The sequence below is a fragment of the Melanotaenia boesemani genome, chromosome 11 (genome assembly GCF_017639745.1).
Source record: "Melanotaenia boesemani isolate fMelBoe1 chromosome 11, fMelBoe1.pri, whole genome shotgun sequence".
Lineage (NCBI taxonomy): Eukaryota > Metazoa > Chordata > Actinopteri > Atheriniformes > Melanotaeniidae > Melanotaenia > Melanotaenia boesemani.
Window position 1 is genome coordinate 1,979,373 of NC_055692.1, and position 24,135 is coordinate 2,003,507.

General features: G+C 42.4%; 1 protein-coding gene across 1 annotated transcript; it reads right to left on the reverse strand.

The window, feature by feature from the left end:
• Window positions 1-591: 591 nt before the first annotated feature.
• Window positions 592-19,702, reverse strand: LOC121648668 (protein-lysine 6-oxidase-like). The gene is made up of 7 exons (XM_041998922.1): window positions 19,124-19,702; window positions 17,658-17,766; window positions 13,903-14,034; window positions 7,902-8,058; window positions 5,699-5,794; window positions 3,683-3,798; window positions 592-1,523 (listed from the first exon to the last, which is right to left on the reverse strand). Exons 1-7 carry the CDS (start codon window positions 19,671-19,673, stop codon window positions 1,517-1,519), a joined length of 1,167 nt encoding a protein of 388 aa, XP_041854856.1. The 5' UTR covers window positions 19,674-19,702; the 3' UTR covers window positions 592-1,516.
• Window positions 19,703-24,135: the final 4,433 nt, after the last annotated feature.

Below are 24,135 nucleotides of genomic sequence, written 5' to 3' on the forward strand. Positions count from 1 at the left end.
CCTTAGAATAAAAAACACTATTATTCAAATAAATTTAACAAAGAAAAGATAATGATCGAATTAAATAATGATAAATAAAAGTAAAATATAACAATAAAATCATAAATAGATAAGAAATACAAAAGAAAATAAAACAAAAAGGTTTTCAACAGTTTTCGTGTTTTTGTTTCCATTTTTTTCAGAGTGAGGAAAACATCATATTCATAAGAAGAAATATTGAATACTATTAACATTTACTCTGTTAAAATCAATTTTGCACAATAATAACAATGATTGTACAAATAATAAAATGTGACAAAGTATCTGAATTTCAATTTGGTTGAAGAAGTGCTGCATAATAAAAACTGGAGGCCAGTGAACTCATCGTCATGTTCTAGAAAGCAGGTGACATGGTGACCTGGCAGTGCTGGTTAAACTCTGGACGTGTTGCGTGTTGGACCTTGGTTGGAACCAGGGCGGATCTGACTTCCTGTTGCTTTACTGCCTTGCCATCGGCTGATTAGATGTCTGTGTTAACCGGAAGTTGAATAGGTGGTGCTCATGAAGTGGACGGTGGGTGTGTAAACAGGTGAAAGGAAGCACTGTGGTTCACATTCAAGCAAACTTTATTGATGTGATATGAAGCAGTGATGCAGTATGACAGCATGAGAGAGAACTGGTCCTCGTTCAGCTCTGCTGGTCTGTGTGGTTACAGGTCGTCGGCTTTAGTGCACCACACATTCCAGCTTTACTGTTGTTCCAACATCAGCCCATCGGTTCCTCTACTTCTTTAATTAGACACGAGCATTTACAAAAAATCTGTGTTTCACCCCCCCCAAAAAGAAAAATCTTGTCTACAGAATATATGATGAACAAATGTAAAAGTCTAAAACATTAAATTAACATGAAGGTTTAATTTTTTATGTCACATTTTTCTTTATAGAAAACAAGTTTATAAAATTTCAGAAAGAACATGCATGGAATTTAGATTAGGAAAGCATCTTGGAGTCCCTCAGTTATAATAAAAAATCTTCATATCAATATTATTAAAAGGAAATTATACCCCCCCCCCCAAAAAAAAGTAACATTAAACTTTAATTTGTAATTGATTATTATTCCTACTCTGTTGATGCTTATAAAGAAAAAATAAAACAAAGATCTTAAATCATACACGTTATGTCAAAATGAGCTTTCAGTAAATTTTACATTAGCTATAAAACCTACAGCTGCAAAGGAGAAAAAAAGAAATGAGTAACTCTGGCTGTCAGATAGATGTATATAAGTAAAAAGTTAGTGATTATAATACAGGACTCATGCAGAGAACCAGAGCAGAATCCAGCATAAACTGGCCACAGTAACATTAAAAATGTGTTGATCTGACTCAACAACCAGCTTACACCACAGCTTCAAGCTGTTTTCATTACAAGTCACTAGGTTGTTCTTAAGTTTGGTGTATATAACTAAAACTTCAGATCACGTCTGAACAAACTATGAGTTCTGTGTAGCTCCACCCTCATCTTCATCTTCAGGATTCATCTCAGTAGCTGCAAGAAGCAGAGAAAAACAAAGTAGTGGTGAATGAGAAGTCAGCATCTTACTTTCATTTTCTGCCACTCGCAGTTTAAAAAATTTTCAATATGACTGATTGACTTCAGTGAGTGACTGATTGAAGGATGCACCGAGCTGAAATCAGCTGAAACCTGAGAGTTTGAGACTGGACTCAGGTGTTTCTGCTGGGAGAAAAAGGCTGTGTTGTCATAGCAACGTTAACAAGCAGCTTCAGTCCTGCGTGTCACTACGAGAAACAAGGCTGTGTCGTCATAGCAACGTTAACAAGCAGCTTCAGTCCTACGTGTCACTACGAGAAACAAGGCTGTGTCGTCATAGCAACGTTAACAAGCAGCTTCAGTCCTGCGTGTTACTACGAGAAACAAGGCTGTGTCGTCATAGCAACGTTAACAAGCAGCTTCAGTCCTGCGTGTTACTACGAGAAACAAGGCTGTGTCGTCATAGCAACGTTAACAAGCAGCTTCAGTCCTACGTGTCACTACAAGAAACAAGGCTGTGTTGTCATAGCAACGTTAACAAGCAGCTTCAGACCTGCGTCTCACTACGGTAAAAAGGCTGTGTCGTCATAGCAACGTTAACAAGCAGCTTCAGTCCTGTCTATAACATTGGAATTGCCGCCCAGAAACAATCACAGCAGCAAGAAACATTTTTCTCAGTCACCACAGACCAGTGTGAAGTTATTTAGGTCTCACTAGTTGCAACTGATGCTTGCTGCAACTATGACAGCATTTATTTATTAATCCCCTCACAAGGGCAGTATTTTGTGTAGTACTGTGAAAGAAATTTAGCTGCATATGGTAATCACTCATATATACTCATAATAATCACATGTATATTCAGTTTTCTTTAGTAATTTAATATTGTTAATCCATTTACTTTTACATTTTTATATTGTGTGTTCTCATTCTACAGAATACTGAAGTTACAGTTTTCATTGTGTATGTGTGTGTGTGTGTGTGTGTGTGTGTGTGTGTGTGTGTGTGTGTGTGTGTGAGGTCAGACTGACCACTTTCTTCCAGAGCTCTGATATGGCAGAGTTGAGGCTGGTTTTCCACCTGCTAGATAGCAATAGTTGTTTGGGATATCAGCTTGTTATGTGGGCTTTGTCTGAAAACTGGAAGAAAGTGGTGCCACTCAGTCTTCTATTCCTCATTTATTATTTTGCTGTTTGACCTTCAGCTGGAGACCAGCTGAATAAAACAGTTTCTCTCTGATGAATCATCAGAGTCTCTCCTGATTTCATGCGAGTCGGGACGACCACTCTCTTACTTGCAAGTAATTCTTTATTCAATACTTCTCCTGTAAATAAACCTTATATACTTTTACTCGTTCCAGACTCTTGGTAATTTTTCTACAACAATTATCAATCAACATCCACTTACATGTTTGATCTTTGAACACTTTGTCAATAAGCTGTTAAATCTGCAGATGAATTCTGGTATAAATCTTCAAATAAGAATCTAATCCGCAGGTGGAGGGGTAGCCCTAACTTGTACTTCTGCAGAACCTGTAGTTACAGGTAACACCCAAAAATTAAGATTCTGATCTTCCAAGAATTTACTTTGAGTCGCAGCTTGGTTTTATTCTTCAGGCTGTGCATTTGCTGATGTAAAAATAGGTTAGAAGCAGCATTTGATGACTCTTCTGCACAAATTGATTGTTTTAATGTCTTTATTGTATTGCTCTATTTTATTGGTTTATTATTCTTCACTTTATTTTATTTTAGATGTGCTGTAGTTTGTAAAGCACTTTGGGCAGCAGGACCTGTGGACATGTGATGTATAAATAAACCTGACCTGACCAAACACATCGGTCACCTGCTACTTCGTTCACTGTAGAATGTAAGGAGGTTGAAAAAAAAAGAATTATCAAAAAACTATACATCAGTTCATTATAAACTTGCATTCACTATGACACTATTACCAGGTTTCAAAATTATATTTCATATAAAGATGTTGGCTTCTGGTTCTCTGATGATCCAGTGTTGGGATACCAGAACCTGAATCAGACGAGGTTGAACTCCTTCATAGTGGATCGGGTTTCTTGTACTTTCATGTTTTAAATCCCTCACTTCATAGTACATCAGCAGAGTAGCCATCCTCCTGACTATCATAACGTCTGCCGTGTTTCTCACCTTGACATGGTGCATCCAGAGATGTGCGCTGCATTGCCCGTGTACTGCACGTCACAACGAGCAATGTTGTTGTTGAAGTTGGATTCTGGAACCTGCTGCCTGGGATTTACTGTCACCTGCCAGGACAACACAACACGTAACAGCAATGTGTCAGGAAATCAACGAGTTACAGCTACTGGAGTTAAGGTGGAGACCTTGCCAACCCAGTATAAGCCATAGTAGTTCATCTCGAGCTCATGGGAAAAACTGCCATAGTCTGTAAGTGCTGGAAAACATCTAAGATGCTGCAAAGACCACAAGAAGTGGAAGAATGTCACCTCTTTGATGATTCATCTTTGTTCAGGATGAATTTATATTTGGAAAATTTAGATTTTAATCCTGACTGCATGAGCCCAACTGTGATGGTGATATTTATGTCATGGCCTGGGCAGGTTATTGTGACACATGTGATTACTTCTCAGGAGTTTCTGTCACATTTTAGTGACCACAAAGCAGTGAAGCAGCATCACCAGATCTTGAAGCAGTCATTGAAGCAGTTATTGAAGCAGTCATTGAAGCAGTCATTGGTGCAGTCATTGAAGCAGTTATTGAAGCAGTTACTTAAGCAGTTATTGAAGCAGTTATTGAAGCAGTCATTGAAGCAGTCATTGGTGCAGTCATTGAAGCAGTTATTGAAGCAGTCATTGAAGCAGTCATTGGTGCAGTCATTGAAGCAGTTATTGAAGCAGTTATTGAAGCAGTTATTGAAGAAGTTACTTAAGCAGTTATTGAAGCAGTTATTGAAGCAGTCATTGAAGCAGTCATTGGTGCAGTCATTGAAGCAGTTATTGAAGCAGTTATTGAAGCTGTTACTTAAGCAGTTATTGAAGCAGTTATTGAAGCAGTTACTTAAGCAGTTATTGAAGCAGTTATTGGTGCAGTCATTGAAGCAGTTATTGAAGCAGTTATTGAAGCAGTTACTTAAGCAGTTATTGAATCAGTTATTGAAGCAAGCACTGAAGCAGTTATTGAAGCAGTCATTGAAGCAGTCATTGGTGCAGTCATTGAAGCAGTTATTTAAGCAGTTATTGAAGCAGTTATTGAAGCAGTCATTGAAGCAGTTATTGAAGCAAGCATTGAAGCAGTCATTGGTGCAGTAGGACGACCAGCCTCTGTTCAATCTAGCTTCTCTAGCAACTCAACACAGTTGTGAATAATAATTCTCACTTTACAAAATTTCTGTAAAGTGATTTTTTTAGTTGTATCTTCCTCACCATCAACACTATAACACTCGTGTTCTGTTCCACTATCTCTGAGGTCTTTTGTTTTTTTGGCAGTTTCTACCGTTTTATCCATGTGGGAGACCAGAGTTCGAATCCCTGAGGAGACGAATATTAACACCTCCCAGATGGGTCTTTAGGCAAGACCCTTAACGCTGCTGCCTACCCACCTTCACATGTAAGTCGCTTTGGAGAAAAGCGTCTGCTAAATTACTGTAATGTAATTAAATAAACCACATTAGCATGATTGCTAGCGCTCTGTCTTTCTGGTTCTGATGAAGGTTTTTTTTCCTGGTTCTGGTTCTGATGGAGGATTTCCTTCCTGGTTCTGGTCCTGATGGAGATTTTCCTTCCTGGTTCTGGTCCTGATGGAGGATTTCCTTCCTGGTTCTGCTTCTGATGGAGGTTTTCCTCCCTGGTTCTGGTCCTGATGGAAGTTTTCCTTCCTGGTTCTGGTCCTGATGGAGGATTTTTTTTTCCTGGTTCTGGTGGAGGTTTTCCTTCTTGGTTCTGGTCCTGCTGGAGGTTTTCATCTCCTCTGTCTCCTCGTGCAGCTCAGGATGGAGGATTGAAGATGTGATCCAATCCCTGGTCTCTTTATGTCTTATCATTATCTTTCTGAACACAGGTATTAAAATTGGACTGATGAATCATATTCTGGTTTTGTTTTAATTAGATTATAACTGGAATAAAATTGAGCTGAGACATAATAACCAGGCTAATCATCCCCCAGCAGTTTGTTCCAGGTGAATCAAACCTTGAGGATGTATCTTCCTGGCGAAACGTCGGTGATGTCGATCCACTGACAGTCGATGTCGGCGTTGTAGGTGTCGTAACAACCTGGACTCAGACCCTGGACACAAAGCAGAAACATGAGGCAGACGACATGAAAAAACTAGACTTTTTTATACTTCTTTCAGTCTGCTTGACTTTAATCTGCTGGGTTATTGATTGTTGATGTTTTCTTTCTTTGCTCTGGTCTGTGTGGTTTTATTTACAGTAGATTCTGTTTTCTGTCTAATAAATTTTTATTAAATTCCCTCCTCAGACAAAGATGGAAAGATAAATAGATGAAAACACACCTGTAGGTTTTTAAAGAAGTTATTAAAAAATATTCAAACAGCTTTATGCAGCATCGACACAATGTACAAGTTTTGTAATTTAATTTAATTTAATTTAATTTATAAAATGCATTTTAAATGTAATTATATTTGATTTAATAGTTAATTCAAATTAAAATTTAAAATAAGTTCCCTGTTTGGTTTCCTGGCACGTATAAAAATATTTTGTTAAAATATAGTCTGATGCTGATTAAAAATAATTTATTAGTTATTTATTGAAGAGTCATAGGATATAAACTAATCACAAACTAAAACTAATCAGTTTAGAAGTTGTTTAAATTTAAAAACAGAATTTAACATTTCATAACTATGTATTTAAAAAGCTTGACTTCATTGTTTATGTGGACTAAGAACATATCTTAGTGAAGAACATGAAAATATAAACTTGATTTCTCTGTACTCCACCCAAACACACGGATATTTACCAGCAGTAAATTAACAGCAACTTAAAGATAATATTTTCTAAATGTGGTGATCTGGTCCCTCTGACTGAAAACTAAAATAAAACCAACTTTCATCGTTTTATATCCTGATGTATCAGTGTGCAAACAGCAGGTTGGAGTCGGTTTCAGCTGGTTTACAGCTGATGGGGGTCAATGACAGCATCCACTACCGGGGCAGTGGTTATTTCCCTTCGTGAGGTCACAGAGGGAAAAATCTCAGACTCGCCCGTTTGAGCACAGATTCACTAAAACGTGGAGCAAGCAGGAGAAGAAGGGGCCAGAATTTTCTCGTTTCTGGGCCTCATGCAGGCATGAGGACACATGATGTTAGAAAACCTGGGAATTTTGCATAATATGAGACCTTTAAGAACTGCTCCTTGACAGCCACGTTTCCATGGAGACCATTTCTGATGAGGCTTCGGCCAACAGTTGATGGACCGAGTGAAGGTCCAGATAATCTCTCAGGTCCTGGTTCAGGTCTTTGCTGGATTTCAGACCTTTTTTTTAGTCCTGACTCTTCTTCTTTTGTCCAGTTTCTGCCTCCATGCTGAGATAAAGCAGGTTTCCAGCTACCAGATGTTTGGGAATCACCTTGTTGCTGCTGAAATCCTGGTTTCTGTCAGACTGTCTGATCTTTGCTGGTTTCACACATGAAACTAAAGAAATGTGAACAGATGAAGCGTCTGTTTGACAGAAAGTGGAAAACTGCTGATCGGTACCACTTCGGGACTGGATCAACACTTTAGTCCAATACTTTTTACTGAACTTATTAAGCAGGTTATAAAATGAAACTCACACAAAATATGAAATTATTTATTTTTCTATGTCATTTTATACCGTCTGTTTAAAACTAGTTAATTAAACGATTTGAGGCAATAATTAGAAGAAAGTTGGAGGAAAACAACAAAAAAATATTGGCAGAAATATCAGTTTATTCCTGTTTGTTTTATTTAGCTGTGTTGATAAAGGTCAATGGAAAATGTTCCAGTGATTACGTATAAGAAAAAATAAAATGCTTCATGGCTGTTTGAAACACATAATAATCACAGCAGAGGTTTAATGTTAACCCTTTAATGCCTAAAGTTATTTACAACTATTTAAAAATAAAATAACTACAGTACAAACACAAGTAAAAATAACATAAAGAAATTAGAAAAAAATAAAATACAATACAAATGTTAAATTAATGATCATTTTTATATAAATTTTTTATATAAAATAAATTAACAATAAATTAAATAAAGAATAAATTATATAAAAATTAATACTGAATTAATTGTAGTTAAAATACATACATAAATTAATTAATAGATTTAAGAAACAATGAGATAAAAAGAAACAAATTTTAAGCAGAACTGATTAAAAACCCGGAGTTGGGCAGGTGTGTGTGTTGTACCTGAGTGTGTGATGTACAGGCGAAGCGGCGGTAGTACCCCGGGTCACAGGAAGTGTCCTCCAGACAGAAACTGGCCTTGTGGCCCTCGGCGACGTGTTGTTGTGTCTGGTAGTCCAGCAGCTCGTAGAGGCTGAACTCGTCCATGCTGTGGAAGTGACTGCAGAGAAACAGCAAACAGCTGCAAGTTTCTTCACCAAAACACTGCACACACACAGCCTTCCACTAAACTTCTAAAGAAAGAAGGTTTAATGGATGACTTGAAACTTCTTTTAAAGTGACAAAAATACAAGAATATCCTGCGTCTGCCTCCAACGGGAAACCAGTTGGATCTGGTGGAATCCAGTAAAATGTCAAACATCAGGCAAACTTAATTTCTTCCACATAAAATGCTGACATTAAAGAGACATTGTGGAAGAACTACTTCTATCCAATGATGGAATCATGTATGATTCTAACGTGTAGCGCCTTCTAACGTCTCATTTTCTCAAACACATATTGCAACTACAGAAGCCGCCGTGGGTCAAAAAGCCTCGACACCACCGATGGAAGAATGTCGTCCGATAGTTCATGGAGCTTCACTCAGGGGAAAAGGTTCGTGGTTTCATAAATACTGCAAACTGCATCCTGTCAAGTTGTTACACAGGGTTCCTCTGTGTTTAGAAGGAAGAAAGGGGGAAGCTTGATGGATTAACTGGCCTCGACACAGCATCGAGTTTTAGTCCCAGTAAAACCAGCTCATAAAGCCTTCCCTCCGGCTTCTAGTCCCAGTAAAACCAGCTCATAAAGCCTTCCCTCCGGCTTCTAGTCCCAGTAAAACCAGCTCATAAAACCTTCCCTTTGGCTTCTAGTCCCAGTAAAACCAGCTCATAAAGCCTTCCCTCCGGCTCTTAGTCCCAGTAAAACCAGCTCATAAAGCCTTCCCTCTGGCTTCTAGTCCCAGTAAAACCAGCTCATAAAGCCTTCCCTCCGGCTCTTAGTCCCAGTAAAACCAGCTCATAAAGCCTTCCCTCCGGCTTCTAGTCCCAGTAAAACCAGCTCATAGAGCCTTCCCTCCGGCTTCTAGTCCCAGTAAAACCAGCTCATAGAGCCTTCCCTCCGGCTCTTAGTCCCAGTAAAACCAGCTCATAAAGCCTTCCCTCCGGCTCTTAGTCCCAGTAAAACCAGCTCATAGAGCCTTCCCTCCGGCTCTTAGTCCCAGTAAAACCAGCTCATAAAGCCTTCCCTCCGGCTTCTAGTCCCAGTAAAACCAGCTCATAAAGCCTTCCCTCCGACTTTTAGTCCCAGTAAAACCAGCTCATAGAGCCTTCCCTCCGGCTCTTAGTCCCAGTAAAACCAGCTCGTAAAGCCTTCCCTCCGGCTTCTAGTCCCAGTAAAACCAACTCATAGAGCCTTCCCTCCGGCTCTTAGTCCCAGTAAAACCAGCTCATAGAGCCTTCCCTCCGGCTTCTAGTCCCAGTAAAACCAGCTCATAGAGCCTTCCCTCCGGCTCTTAGTCCCAGTAAAACCAGCTCATAAAGCCTTCCCTCCGGCTCTTAGTCCCAGTAAAACCAGCTCATAGAGCCTTCCCTCCGGCTTCTAGTCCCAGTAAAACCAGCTCATAGAGCCTTCCCTCCGGCTCTTAGTCCCACTAAAACCAGCTCATAAAGCCTTCCCTCCGGCTTCTAGTCCCAGTAAAACCAGCTCATAGAGCCTTCCCTCCGGCTCTTAGTCCCAGTAAAACCAGCTCGTAAAGCCTTCCCTCCGGCTTCTAGTCCCAGTAAAACCAGCTCATAGAGCCTTCCCTCCGGCTCTTAGTACCAGTAAAACCAGCTCATAGAGCCTTCCCGACGGCTTCTAGTCCCAGTAAAACCAGCTCATAGAGCCTTCCCTCCGGCTCTTAGTCCCAGTAAAACCAGCTCATAAAGCCTTCCCTCCGGCTCTTAGTCCCAGTAAAACCAGCTCGTAAAGCCTTCCCTCCGGCTTCTAGTCCCAGTAAAACCAGCTCATAAAGCCTTCCCTCTGGCTTCTAGTCCCAGTAAAACCAGCTCATAAAGCCTTCCCTCCGGCTCTTAGTCCCAGTAAAACCAGCTCATAAAGCCTTCCCTCCGGCTTCTAGTCCCAGTAAAACCAGCTCATAGAGCCTTCCCTCCGGCTTCTAGTCCCAGTAAAACCAGCTCATAAAGCCTTCCCTCCGGCTTCTAGTCCCAGTAAAACCAGCTCATAAAGCCTTCCCTCCGGCTCTTAGTCCCAGTAAAACCAGCTCATAGAGCCTTCCCTCCGGCTCTTAGTCCCAGTAAAACCAGCTCATAAAGCCTTCCCTCCGGCTTCTAGTCCCAGTAAAACCAGCTCATAAAGCCTTCCCTCCGACTTTTAGTCCCAGTAAAACCAGCTCATAGAGCCTTCCCTCCGGCTCTTAGTCCCAGTAAAATCCTGGAGAGCCAGCAGTACCAGAACCAGACTGCCCAGTAGGTTTATGGTGGGGATCTTGAGAGCGGATCCCTGCAGAGCGGACACCGCAGAGCGGACACCGCTTCTCCTGACATTTCTGTTCTGGGGAAGGGAGTCCCCTGAAGTTAAAATCAGGAATGATGTTCACTAAAACCAGCTCGTAAAGCCTTCCCTCCGGCTTCTAGTCCCAGTAAAACCAACTCATAGAGCCTTCCCTCCGGCTCTTAGTCCCAGTAAAACCAGCTCATAGAGCCTTCCCTCCGGCTCTTAGTCCCAGTAAAACCAGCTCATAGAGCCTTCCCTCCGGCTTCTAGTCCCAGTAAAACCAGCTCATAGAGCCTTCCCTCCGGCTCTTAGTCCCAGTAAAACCAGCTCATAAAGCCTTCCCTCCGGCTCTTTGTCCCAGTAAAACCAGCTCGTAAAGCCTTCCCTCCGGCTTCTAGTCCCAGTAAAACCAGCTCATAGAGCCTTCCCGCCGGCTTCTAGTCCCAGTAAAACCAGCTCATAAAGCCTTCCCTCCGGCTCTTTGTCCCAGTAAAACCAGCTCGTAAAGCCTTCCCTCCGGCTTCTAGTCCCAGTAAAACCAGCTCATAGAGCCTTCCCGCCGGCTTCTAGTCCCAGTAAAACCAGCTCATAAAGCCTTCCCTCCGGCTCTTAGTCCCAGTAAAACCAGCTCATAAAGCCTTCCCTCCGGCTCTTTGTCCCAGTAAAACCAGCTCGTAAAGCCTTCCCTCCGGCTCTTAGTCCCAGTAAAACCAGCTCATAGAGCCTTCCCGCCGGCTTCTAGTCCCAGTAAAACCAGCTCATAAAGCCTTCCCTCCGGCTCTTAGTCCCAGTAAAACCAGTTTATAAAGCCTTCCCTGTATTAGGAAGACTCCGGGAGCCGAGGCATCCTTTAGCTAGCTGCTTACTTTAGTATTCGGCGGAACCCCGCCAGCACATACAAGCCGTGCATCAGGCAGGATGCATTATGGGGTTTGTAGTCATCCTACTACGCCTCTTCATTTTAGCTTGAAACATATTTCCTATTTTTTCTTTTCTTTTAAATGTGACTTTAACACACATACAACCCGGAATGCAAAACATCTTCATACCTTTCACATCTCCTTTATCATCTTTTTTTTGTTTGTTTTTTAACAGAACTTGTCTAAACAGTCATAACGCCTTCTCTTAATCAGTAATATCATGAGTCCATTCTGTCTGGTGGTCTAATCACTCGACCAGACCTGGTAACTGTCTCTGTAGGCCGAAGACGGCTCCTGTTTCTTCTCAAAACCCCATTATCTGTCTCGAGCAGGTAGGATCTGCAGGTGCAACGACTGCTCCATCTGTTCTGTCGGTAGTAATCCACACATTTTTAGTCCCGATCAGTTCTGGAAGATTTCTGGCACTGTGCCTCCGGTTGTAGTATTGTGCCTGCTGACGTCGTCCTTCCCGTCCTTCTTCTGGAACTCCTGTAGATCAGGCCACGCCGGTTTCAGTTTGGACGTCGGTTGTGGTAGAGATGTACGCAGGTTCTGTCCCATCAGTAACTGTGCTGGCGAGAACCCATGCTCCAGCAGCTCTGTATGCCAGCAATGCTCTGTTGTGATCTTCATCTTTTCTCCAGTTCTTTTATCGTGCGCGCCACACGTTCAGCTTCCCCGTTGGCTTGTGGGTAACGTGGGCTGCTCGTGACGTGAAAGAACTGAAAGTCTTTTGCGAATTGTTGGAACAGCTCTGCGGTTGGTTATCTGATACCAGCGATTCAGGCAGCCCTTGTCTCGCAAAGACCTCTTTGATAGCTTTGATCACAGTTTCAGCTGTTGTATGTTTGAGTTCTGCTATCTCGATGTATCTGGAGAAATAGTCTATGATCAAGACATGATGTTTTCTCAACCACTCAAACAAGTCTATTCCGATTTTCTGCCATGGTCGTTGTGGAACTGGTGAGGGCAACAAGGGTTCAGAGTTCTGTGTTCCATGTTTTTGGCAGAGTTGGCATTGTTCTACCATTTTTCTTAACTGTGTGCTGATGCCCAGCCACCACACAGATTCCTTGGCTCTGGCCCTGCACTTTGAGATCCCTTGATGTTCTTTGTGTAGACACTTTAAAATATCTGCTCTCATGAGGAGTGGTATCACCAGTCTGTCTCCCCTCATGAGCAGATAGTGAGCAAGGTGAAGGTCTGGCCTGTGTTGCCAGTAGGGTTTTAAGTCAGGGTCCAGTCTGCATTTCTCTGGCCAGCCTCCAAGACACAGTTCCTCTTCTTTTTGTGCCATTCTTATCTCCCCCAGCCTTTTCTCTGTACCTGGGAGGCAAGTAAGAACACAGTCTATAAAAACCTCCACCTCTTTTTCCAGCTGAAGATCTCCTGACGAGGGTGGGCCCACCAGTGGGGCTCTGGAGAGAGCGTCAGCTGTGATGAGGTTTTTCCCTGGAACATGAACGATGCTGAATGAGAAGCGTAGCAGCTTCAGGCCAAACCTCAGGATCTGTGGTGGAAGATCGTCCAAGCCTCTCGTGCTTAGCAGCGGTACGAGGGGCTTGTGGTCTGTCATCAGTGTGAACGGTAGACCCATGAGGTATGATGAAAGTCTTTCGCACACCCATGTGACTGCATAGCGCCTCTCTGTGTCCGTCAGCCCTCTGGAGACACTGGTCTCCACGAGCCGTCTACCTGCTTTTGGGTAAGCACCGCTCCGATACCGTACGGTGATGCGCTGGCAGCTACTTTTGTTTCTGCTGTGTTGGAGTGCTGTGAGAGTACTTCTGAGGAACTTAACATGTTTTAATTTCTGAAACGCTGTTTCCTGAGGCTCTCTCCACTTCCACTCATTCTTCTCTTTCAGTAGTTCTTTCAGTGGATTCGTTATTGTAGCCAGACTCGGCATGAACTTTGCGAGGTAATTGGCCATTCCCCTAAGACGCCGCACACCCTCCACACATTTAGGTTGTGGAAGTTGTCTGATTGCCTTAACTTTATTTGGGTCTGGTTCAATGCCCTTTTCCAAAACTTTGTGTCCCACGAACATGAATTCAGATTTTGCAAACTCGCATTTCTTGTTCAGATTGAGTTCTTTTTGTAATTTTTCAAGTACTCTGTTCAGCGGTGTGAGATCCAACCATATTCTGGGTGGCTGTTTCACTGGATTTGAATTCTGAAAATTAAATGAAAGTTTGATAGTTCGGAGCAGGTCTGAAGATTTGATGGAGGTTTTCCTTCCTGGTCCTGGTCCTGATGGAGGTTTTCCTTCCTGGTTCTGGTCCTGATGGAGGTTTTCCTCTCCACCTCGGGCAGTTTATGATGGAGGATTGAATTAAAGGTCATGAACACAGTTATCAATAGTTGGACTAATGTGGATCATGTAGTGGATTCGTTTTAATCAGATTATAACTGGACTACAATGAATCGGAATGAATTGGACTGTGTCTGTAAACACGTCTTGGTGGTGCATAAATAAATCTGAACTGAACTGAATCAATGAGATTTTTATCGTTAAATCTTGTCAGTTATGTAGAGGAGGCTTTTATTTAATGAACAATGAGCTCAAGCAGAAAATCCACTCATTAAAAACACCGTGTTTCTCATACTTGTGGCAGCTGTGCCATTCCCAGGCATATCTGGGTTTACTGGGCAGGAAGTCAGCTGTTCCCTGGTTCTTCACCCTCTGAGGGAACCGCAACAGAACCCGAGTCTCATAATCCTGAGCGTACCGAGCAGACCTGAAGGAAAGAGAGGACAAAGAGAGAACAGGTTGTAGTTTTTCATCATTAAGACCAAAGAAAAGCATTTCCTGTAATATAACACATCCAGTTAGACTGTTTAGGTGGAATCTGATGCTCCTCATCCAGTCACCTTAAAACTTTCAGCTTCTTTAAAACACCAAAAGACAAAAGACGACTTCTCATTCAACTTTCATCCACAGACCAGATGCTGTGGCTTCTGAAGAGTTCTGGATTTTTATTATAGTCTTTTAATTGTGCATTTTTATATTAAATGTTGGATGACCTCTCACGTTAAATTGCTTTGATTAATCTTTAACCTTTAAAACTTCACCAAATCTCCCCCGAGCTCCATCTCTTCTACCATCATCAGTGTTTCAGGAGTGGTGGTGTGTAGCTCTTTGGGGTAAACTGTGATGGATAGATAGCCTTTAGCTGATCTACAGAAGTTTTCCAGCATTTCTATCCGTCCAGGAGGTTTACAATCCAGCCACTAAATGTAGTTTTATTCAGAGACTCTATCTGGTAAATCCACAATGATCCATGATAACAGCATTATTTATCACATTTCACCATAAAAACATCACCATCACTACTATGTTGCTAAGAGACCTCTATTTAGACCTGGACATGATGATGAAGCCACTTCCTGTCAGACTTTCCACCAATCAGAGAGCTTAGATTGACGGTAACGTCCAATCAGGAGCAGCCAAAGATCAACCAGTGAGCAGAAAGTTCTGTGTGTGTGTGAAAAGAAGAAAAATAATGCTCCTCTATGGCTGGAATAAAGCCAAGAAGACGTTTCTGATGCACGGTGGCGCCACAAAGCAGCTGAGCTGGAGTTGGTTTAGTGAGGATAGCAGGTAAATAGTAGCAGGAATAACTGGAAATGAGGAAAAAGTGGAAACATGGAAATAGTTTCTGTTGTGTGTTTGTTTCAATAACAATATTTTTTCTCCTGAAAGCCAAAACTTGAGAGAACGATGAGATGAGAAAAGGTTTGGTCACTGTTGATCTGTGTGTTATTTCTACAAAGTTCTGTTAGTAATAAATTCTGCTTTCTTCTTCTGGTCGACCTTTATGCTGCTACATCTATTCATACATTCATTTTACATCATTTTACCTCCCAGTCTGACAGCTGCTACACACTGGTTTATACTGGGATTAAAAGCTGTTACACACTGGTTTATACTGGGATTATAAGCTGCTACAGACTGGTTTATACTGGGATTAAAAGCTGTTACACACTGGTTTATACTGGGATTATAAGCTGCTACAGACTGGTTTATACTGGGATTAAAAGCTGCTACACACTGGTTTATACTGGGATTAAAAGCTGTTACAGACTGGTTTATATTGGGATTAAAAGCTCCATCTGTTACAGACTGGGTTAGATTATAACGAAAAAAACTGGTGATCCAAGGACAGGAAGAAGTGAGTTGGAGTTTTAAGGGTTAATAAGCAACTTGTTGTCAATGCTTTCGTCCTGACAGCAGAGGGTGCCGTTAAATAAGGTTTAGCTTCAAGTCACTGCAGCTTTCTGAGTGAGCAGCTAAATTTATCTCAGTATTCTAATATATATATATATATATATATATATATATATATATATATACATATATATAAATATATAATTTTTTTTATTTAATTTTATTTTTGTGTGTGTGTTGAATCCCATCAGAGCATTAGAGCAGGTGAAGGGCGAAGCTGGAACCGGCTGGTGGTTTTTATTTATTTATTTATTTTTTTTTAACTTGTCCTGTCCAGCATCATAGCAGCAAAATGATAATCTGGTTTCTGTATCGTGCTGAACAAATTTGCTCTGCCAAGGGGAGGCCTATGGGTAAGGCTCCTCTTGATAATGGTATTAATTCATTTATTTATTTACTTTGAATCACAGAATCTATGTAATCTTGCTGGACCTGACCGGAGGGGACAGAAAAAGATGGAAAAGAGCAAAAAGAGCAAAAGGGAAAGAAGAAAGGAGACAAAAAGATCACAGACAGAAGGAAACGACCCTTCAATCCACACCATCACCAGACAACAAACTGTTACACCTGTACATGAACACACCAGAACATTTCCTACAACTTTTACAAAAGCAGAAACACACACACAGAAAAAAACTAGTCATTAAGAGTTTTTAAGTAATAACCAAATCAAAAAGACATAACAGCGACCAGATACTAACTCACAGGAAAAATACAAAACAAAAAAAGCCCAGAGACCCGGACCCTCAGCAGCAGCCCCAGAGCACCAACCCAAGCCACCCCACTACGAAGGGCGGCAGAGGAGAACCCCAGCAAGAGCCCCCCACAGTCTTGGAGCACAGGTCCCAGTGGGCCAAGATCAGCAGCCGCCGGCCCCACCAGGGACCGGCCACCCAGGGCAGCCCAAGCGAAGGGCCCAGGTCCTGATGTTATTTATGTTGTCAGGGTCGTGGCTGATGTTTCCTTCTGGATCTCTGACAGAGGAGATGGTTGATTTCTCCTTGTTTGTTTTTAACTGATTAGCCAAGAACCTTCCAGATTTGTTTCCATGCTCAAAATTCTCCAAGCGAAATCTTTGCACCAAGAACTGCGTCTTTTTATCTATTATTTCATTAAGTTCAAGTTTAGCTTTTCTTATAGCATTTAGTGTGTGTTCTTCTGGGGAGACATGGTAAGCGTCCTCTAAGGATTTAATTCTGAGTTCTAACTCTGAAATTCTCAAAGTTTCCTCCTTTTTCTTATGAGAAGAAAAGGAAATTATTTTCCCTCTCATTACTGCTTTTCCTGCTTCCCAAAGAACACACGCTGAAGTTTCTGGCAAGTCGTTATTTTCTAGATATAAGGACCATTCTCTTTTGAAGTAGCTGATAAACTCAGGATCTTTAAGTAGTGACGTATTAAATCTCCAGTTTCTAGTTGCTGGTTTATTGCTCTTACTTCTCAGAGTGAATGATACTGGTGCGTGATCACTAATGCTAATAGGATGGATTCTGATTTCTGACATGTCATTCATCAGGGAGCAGCTAGTTAAGAAATAATCTAATCTAGAATAGGAATGGTGGACTGAAGAGAAGAAGGTGTATTCTCTTAGTGTGGGATGGTGAGAGCGCCAAGCATCACAGAGACCAAAATCCTTCATGTTTTACAGTTTCTGAGGATTTCCAGACTCGATGAGCTCCTGTGGTACTTTGTTTGTCCAGTATAATGTTAAAATCACCTCCTACAATTAGTGTGTTATCTGAGTGACCATAGAGGCGAAGAGGGAGTGAAAGACGGAGGATCATCTACATTTGGACCAGATATATTTGCGATACATAACTTAACATTTTTAATAGATAATGTAACTATTATAAATCTGCCTTCTGGATCTATAATTGTATTATCTATGTCAAAATTTAACCTTCTATTAATAAGAGTTGCTACTCCTCTCTGCCTAGAATTATAACAAGCTGAATACACGTGTGGAAACTGGGTTGTTGAGAGAAGATCTATTGTTGAGTTTGATAAATGAGTCTCTTGGAGTAATATTATATCTGCTTTCATTTCTTGCAAACGATTAAAAAATTTTAACCTCTTTTCCCTTGTGGATTTTAAACTAAATCTAGATTTGCAGTCTGCAGGGTGGGATCTTACGAGGCGAGGCAGTTCTCCTCAGCAGCACAGCGTAGGTTGTACATGGGCGTCCTCTGGACATAGGAGGCGATCTGGATGTAGTACGGATCAGGAACCAGGTCAGGGAGGCCTGCCGTCAGGACAGAGCAGAGGTTAGTTTAACAACTTAAAGACCAGAGTTAGAAAACTTAGATTGGCTGGTTTGATGCGTGTTTTGTGAGACCATAAAAATGGTGCCTCTGGGTCCTGGTTTCCAGGAGTATTTCTCCATAAAGAAAAGGGCTGTTTTGCCCTGAGTTTAACCTGCCAGGCGGTGTTTGTGAAGGGTCTCTGTGGTCCAGGTTCAACATGTTAAAGATGTTCAGAGAGGATCTGAGCTTCTAACTGCAGGATTTTGACATTATCCAGCCTTTATGGGGCAGCAGTGGCTCAGGTGATAGAGCAGGTGTCATCTGGGCAAAGCACTTCACCCTCCTCGCCTCCAGTGTCGGCATCGCTGGTGTATGAATGTGGATGGATGAATGATTGGATTGGCTGCCATGTTCCCGTCAGTCTGCCCCAGGGCAGCTGTAGCTACATGTAGCTTAGCATCAGGTATGAGTGAGGAGTGAATGAATAATGGATATAATGTAAAGCGCTTTGGGTGCATTGAAAAGGGCTATATAAATCTAATCCATTATAATCCACACCCTCCATTTTCTGCTGCTAGATGTGATTAAAGGATCTGTGATTCCAGCCCTATTCACTGTGCAGAACTCAACAAGCTCCAACAAGGTCCATGTGATTTATAACAGGCGCTGGAGCAGGAGACATCTAAAACCTGCAGGACAGCGGGCCTCAAGGAGAAGGTGGAATGAACTCCTTCTCCACATCTAGTGGATTTTAAACTGCTTAAAACATCCCGTAAAAAGTTGGTCTGAGTTGTCTGATTTGTTTTTATTTGTTTAAATTGGTTTCATATTTAAAATGTCTGTTTTACTTTGTCGTGTGTCTGATCTTACAACTCTGATAATCTCTCTCTCTCTCTCTCTTTGCTTTCAGTCCCACCCTTTGATGTCTTCCTCATCATCTTCATCTTCATGCTAAGTTGTGTTCTGGGTTTGATTAATCGAGTCTTTGCTGTTTGTTACATCTGCTCTCTGTCCATCTCGGTTTTAACGGATCAGATTAAATCAGATGAGAAATATTATGAGCTGAAATTTAAAGGAAAGGTCAGAGATGTTCAGACTGACTCAGACCGTTTTAAATCCTTGGAATGGGAATATTGAGATGATGGATTTAGCAGCTCAAACATTTGTCTTCCTTTAGATTAAAAAGCTTATTGAGGGCCTGAGCTACAGGAATAAAGAGCCAATAAAAACACTTTCAGAATTTCAACAGTTTAATGGCCAATAAGTAATAAACTCCCAGTTTGATCAGTTTTCACCTGGTTTACTGAAACTTGCAGGAACCTGAAGTGTAAAAACAATAAAGTTTTGTTTGATTACCGTTCTGGTGGTAGCTCGTGCCGTATCCGTGCCGGGGCTGAGCGCGCGGTCTCGGTCTGTAGTAAGAGTCGAAGTAGTTGTAATAAGAGTCGTACCCGTGCTGTTTGTAGGGATTATACGGATCATCTCCGACCATCCCGTCCTCCCGGTTGGCCGGTGCCGAGGCTGGGGCACCGTCCCCACCGGACGGAGCCTGCTCCTCTCGGTGCAGCTGGCGCCTCATCGTCGTGCGCAATTGCGCGGCACCGCTAGTGGCCGGGACTCGAGGGGATCCGCGGGAACCGGAGGAGGCCGTGTCGTTCCTGAGCACGAGCACAGGATTAACACGGCGGGAAACCCCGGCCTGCCTCCGCACGGTGGGCCTGTACTGAGACCCCCGGCTCAGGATGCTGAAAACCTGCCCGTTGTGTTGCCATGTCAACCCTCGCTGGAGCGCATCACCATCAGCAGCAGCGGGAGCTTCCTGGGCGCCACTTTCATCCAGAAAAGTACCGAGGACGCAGATTTGCGCAAAATACAGCGTCAGGCGGCCAAAGGAGAAAGTCCTCATGATTAGAATAAATTAGAGAAAAGATTTTTCTTCTGACTGCGCAGCTGCTGATCTGGAGAGTTTCTCTCAAATGTTGGAGCAGCTGCTCCTCCTGCTGAGGGAGGGGGAGGCAGAGGGGAGGAGGGACTTTCTTCCCTTTAGGTTGAAGCTATGTGGCTTTTAACTCTTGGTATAACCTTTACCCTTTTCGGTAAGGCCAGCTGGAATTTAAAAAAATCCTGCAACTCTAAATAAAAGTTTGGAGAGACTGAAAACATTTTTCTGTCGATGTTGGAATGCTGAGCCAACAAAATGGTGCATTTAAAGACACATTAAACAATTAAAAGTCAAATACCCAATCAGCCAATCACATGGCAGCATGTAGACTGGTGAAGACGACCTGCTGAAGTTCAAACTGAGCATCAGGATGAGGAAGAAAGAGGATTTAAGAGACTTTGAACGTAGGATGGTTGTTAGTCTGAGTATTTACTGGGATTTCCACCCACAACCATCTCCAGGGTTTCCAGAGATGGTCTGAAGAAGAGAAAACATCCAGAGCAGCAGTTGTCTGGACCAGGATGCAGCAGAAGACACACCGGGTGCCTCCTGCCAGCTAAGAACAGGAAACTGAGGCTACAATTCACACACACTCACTTCCAGCAGGATAATGCACCATGTCACAAAGCTCAGATCATCTCCACCTGCTTTCTAGAACATGACGATGAGTTCACTGGACTCCAACGGCCTCCACAGCCACCAGATCTCAGTCCAGTAGAGCAGCTTTGGGATGTGGTGGAACGGGAGATTCTCATCATGGATGCAGCCGACAAACCTGCAGCAACTGTGTGATGCTGTCATGTTAATATGGAGAAAACCTCTGAGGAAGGTTTCCACCACCTGGTTGTTTAACTGGTGTCAGTAAATATAAAAGAGGTTTTAAGATGGAGAAATGTTCCCTGGTAGAAAAACTACAGTAAAACCGTATAAATATTTTCAAGAAATGACTGCAGAGTCTCTGGTCGTGTTGTCTTCACATCTTTGTTCTGACCCAGAACCAGAACGTTTTTGCTGACAGCGGATCAGAGATGTTCTGGTTTCTTAGCTGAATGTCTCTAATTACAGCATCTCTGTGGTCAGAGCTGCTAAATTTACCCTCAGGTCTGAAGATGTTGGATTCTCACTCATCTTAAAGAAAGGAAAACAATCTTTGTGTTTTTCTGTTTGGTATATTTATTCTACGCCGTTAACATCACAGCTGATCCACATCATCACGGATACAGTTTCCCTTAAAAGGCTCTGAAATTCTTCCATGACCAAATTCATTCATTGTTTATCTGGATCTGAGCAGAGATCCCAAACCTTCCTCACACCGGGATAAAACCGGAGGCATTTCCAACCGGCTGAGTGATCCAGCAGGCAGTGGGTCTCTACACCTGACCAGATGTCCAAACAGCTTCAGCTGACTCGTCTCGTCTTTCTGTCCCTGCAACTCGGGCCATGCAACCACTCGTCAGAGGAAGCTCGTCTCCACAGCTCGTGTTTACACCTCCAGAGTCTGATGCCTGCTCTGTGGACGAAGCTCTCCCTCCTGCTGAGCTGAGGTTGGACGGATGGGATTTATTACATCATGCTTCTCTACCACAAATTTCAAATACAAAATCTCTTCCTCCTTCATCCTCTAAGGCTTAGCTGACTGGACATCTCTGAACTTTCATAGACAACCGTCAGTCCAACCCAACGTTTGTTCCATGTGTTTCTTACGTTAGCGCGGTTGTTAGCCAGCGCATCCACCAGAGGGCAGTGCAGAGTTCAGAGTTCATCTCCGAGTTTCAACGTCAGTTTCAGACAATAACAAACATGGAGACGATGGAGGAGACTATGATCATGTTCATTCTCATAAAAAGAGGCAGCGTAGTGACGGTTTGTACGGCCATTAAATAAGTCGCAGCTTCTTCTTCTTTGTTCTTTTTCCCGGTCACACGATGTACTGCATCGGCCCACAGTTTCTGGTACTGCTCCGTTTGCTGCGTGGGGGTATGCATCTGCAATAGTCTCCAAAACAGATCAGATTATTCAAGAAAAAGACACCAAAGACGAACAGAAGGCTCCGCCTCTGTTAGCGTAGCATGAAAGGGCCACGAGGGTCACCCAGCCAGCTGCAGCTATACGAGTTACCAGAAAGGAAAGTTTGAAGTCTGCCCACTTTTCTGCTTCACACTCACTGCTGAACCGTTAAAGTTCAGAGTGAAAATGAGTTTTTAGGACTGAGTGATGGGTCACGGTCCCGTCATGTCATCTGGAGGCTTCCTCAGCTTCAGGGTAACCAGGGACGATGATGCTGTGGTTCAGAGATGAAGACAAACGTGCTTCATGCTTTCTGCTGAGTCTGCGTTGATTTGATGCTCAGTAGAGGAGATGTTAGCATGGCCAGCTCAGTGAGAAGGCCCTGCATGCTTTTAAACCTTACTGGAGCCTCTCTGTGAGAGTTTTGAATGTTCTTGCGGCACCTGAACACACCGCAGGTGTGAATAAGAGTGTGTTGTTTTGTTGTTAACTATGTTTGGGCTCACTCTGGGACACATTCTCTACTCTGAACATTAGAAGTAAAGGTGTAATTCATTAACAGCCAGAGAAACTTGAATCATGTTTTTGTAAAAAACATTTTTGTACATAGATGGGTGAGGTGAGGCCCCTGTAGGTAACCTTCTGCTCCAGAGCCCATTTCAGATGCTTTTGTTTGGTTTTACTGGAAAAATGACTCCGTCTATCCTGCTGAGAACTCAGGATGCTTTAAAACTGTTCAAATTGAGGCGTTTACCAGCTGAGAAGTTTCCTCTTCTTAAAACACACAACCTGCCACCCAGAGAGCCTCAGTTCTCTCCCTCCAACTGGTCCATGTTAGTTTTAAAAATCCCAGAAACTCTGCTGTAGAGCTACAGATCAGCAGACAGAAAACATTTAACTTCTGGTAATCTCATGAATTCCAACATTTACTCTTTTTGGTCCGGATGAGAAAAACATGTTTTTCCTGTAAATACAGTTTGTACTGTGTGGCCACCAGCTGGTGTTGACTGGTCTTTGTTAATGAGTAGGTGGAAGATGGTTTCATGTAAATTAACATGGAAGCTGAGGTCTGAACAATGAAGCAGGTTAAACATGACAGAGTTTCTTTAACCCTTTAATGCCGTACGAGTCATATCTACATACGGTTTCTGAGACCTTTTGAATAACTTGTTGTTTAAAACTTTGTTCAAAACCTTGTTAAAAACAACCTTATACTTGTCTTCTGTCCCCTGGTGGACACCAGGAGCCAGAACACTACTACAATACGGTAAATAAACAAAAAAGTTTTAATTCTTTTTTGCACGTTGTTAAAGGGACAAAGGCTTGAAATAAAAAAAGGACTTATCTCCTTATTGGTTCTTGGGTCGGGCTTTAACGGGTTAAGTGATCTGGTGTAACTTTGATTTTTTTTTAAATGAATTGAATTAAAGGAAACATATTTGCAAATAAAGAATTTAAACATGAACTCGTTCAGATGATGTGAAGTCCAGCAACAATCACTGTTTATATTCCCAGCGCCTACACCAGCTTCCTACGACATTACCCATGATGCACGGCGTTCTATAGCAAAACAAACCAGCAACGCCGCTGCACAAGCCGCTGCACAAGCCGCTGCACAAGCCGCTGCACAAGCCGCTGCACAAGCCGCTGCACAAGCCGCTGCACAAGCCGCTGCACAAGCCGCTTCTTGACTGATTTCTGTCCTGTGAGGACTGAATAACCAGTCCACGAGAAGCAGGAACTTGGACTGGAAAGGAGACGTCACTAAGCAGAACTACGATGCTGCTTCTCAGCTCAGTGAGACGACTCAAGTCTGGATTCATGTTGACCAATCACAATGATTTCTTCCTGACAGGCTGAAAGCAACACATGAAAAATCCATCAGCTTTTAATCCCAGTATAAACCAGTCTGTAGCAGCTTTTAATCCCAGTATAAACCAGTCTGTAGCAGCTTTTAATCCCAGTATAAACCAGTCTGTAACAGCTTTTAATCCCAGTATAAACCAGTCTGTAGCAGCTTTTAATCCCAGTATAAACCAGTCTGTAGCAGCTTTTAATCCCAGTATAAACCAGTCTGTAGCAGCTTTTAATCCCAGTATAAACCAGTCTGTAACAGCTTTTAATCCCAGTATAAACCAGTCTGTAGCAGCTTTTAATCCCAGTATAAACCAGTGTGTAGCAGCTTTTAATCCCAGTATAAACCAGTGTGTAGCAGCTTTTAATCCCAGTATAAACCAGTGTGTAGCAGCTTTTAATCCCAGTATAAACCAGTCTGTAGCAGCTTTTAATCCCAGTATAAACCAGTCTGTAGCAGCTTTTAATCCCAGTATAAACCAGTCTGTAGCAGCTTTTAATCCCAGTATAAACCAGCCTGTAACAGCTTTTAATCCCAGTATAAACCAGCCTGTAGCAGCTTTTA

Excerpts from the sequence above, each read along its gene's own strand:
- LOC121648668 (XM_041998922.1), bottom strand. The coding sequence starts at position 19,673 with ATGAGGACTTTCTCCTTTGGCCGCCTGACGCTGTATTTTGCGCAAATC. Across the intron at positions 14,035-17,657 it reads GAGGAGAACTGCCTCGCCTC|GTCTGCTCGGTACGCTCAGG; the intron begins GTAAGATCCCAC and ends TCTTTCCTTCAG. Across the intron at positions 3,799-5,698 it reads CAGGAAGATACATCCTCAAG|GTGACAGTAAATCCCAGGCA; the intron begins GTTTGATTCACC and ends TTGTCCTGGCAG.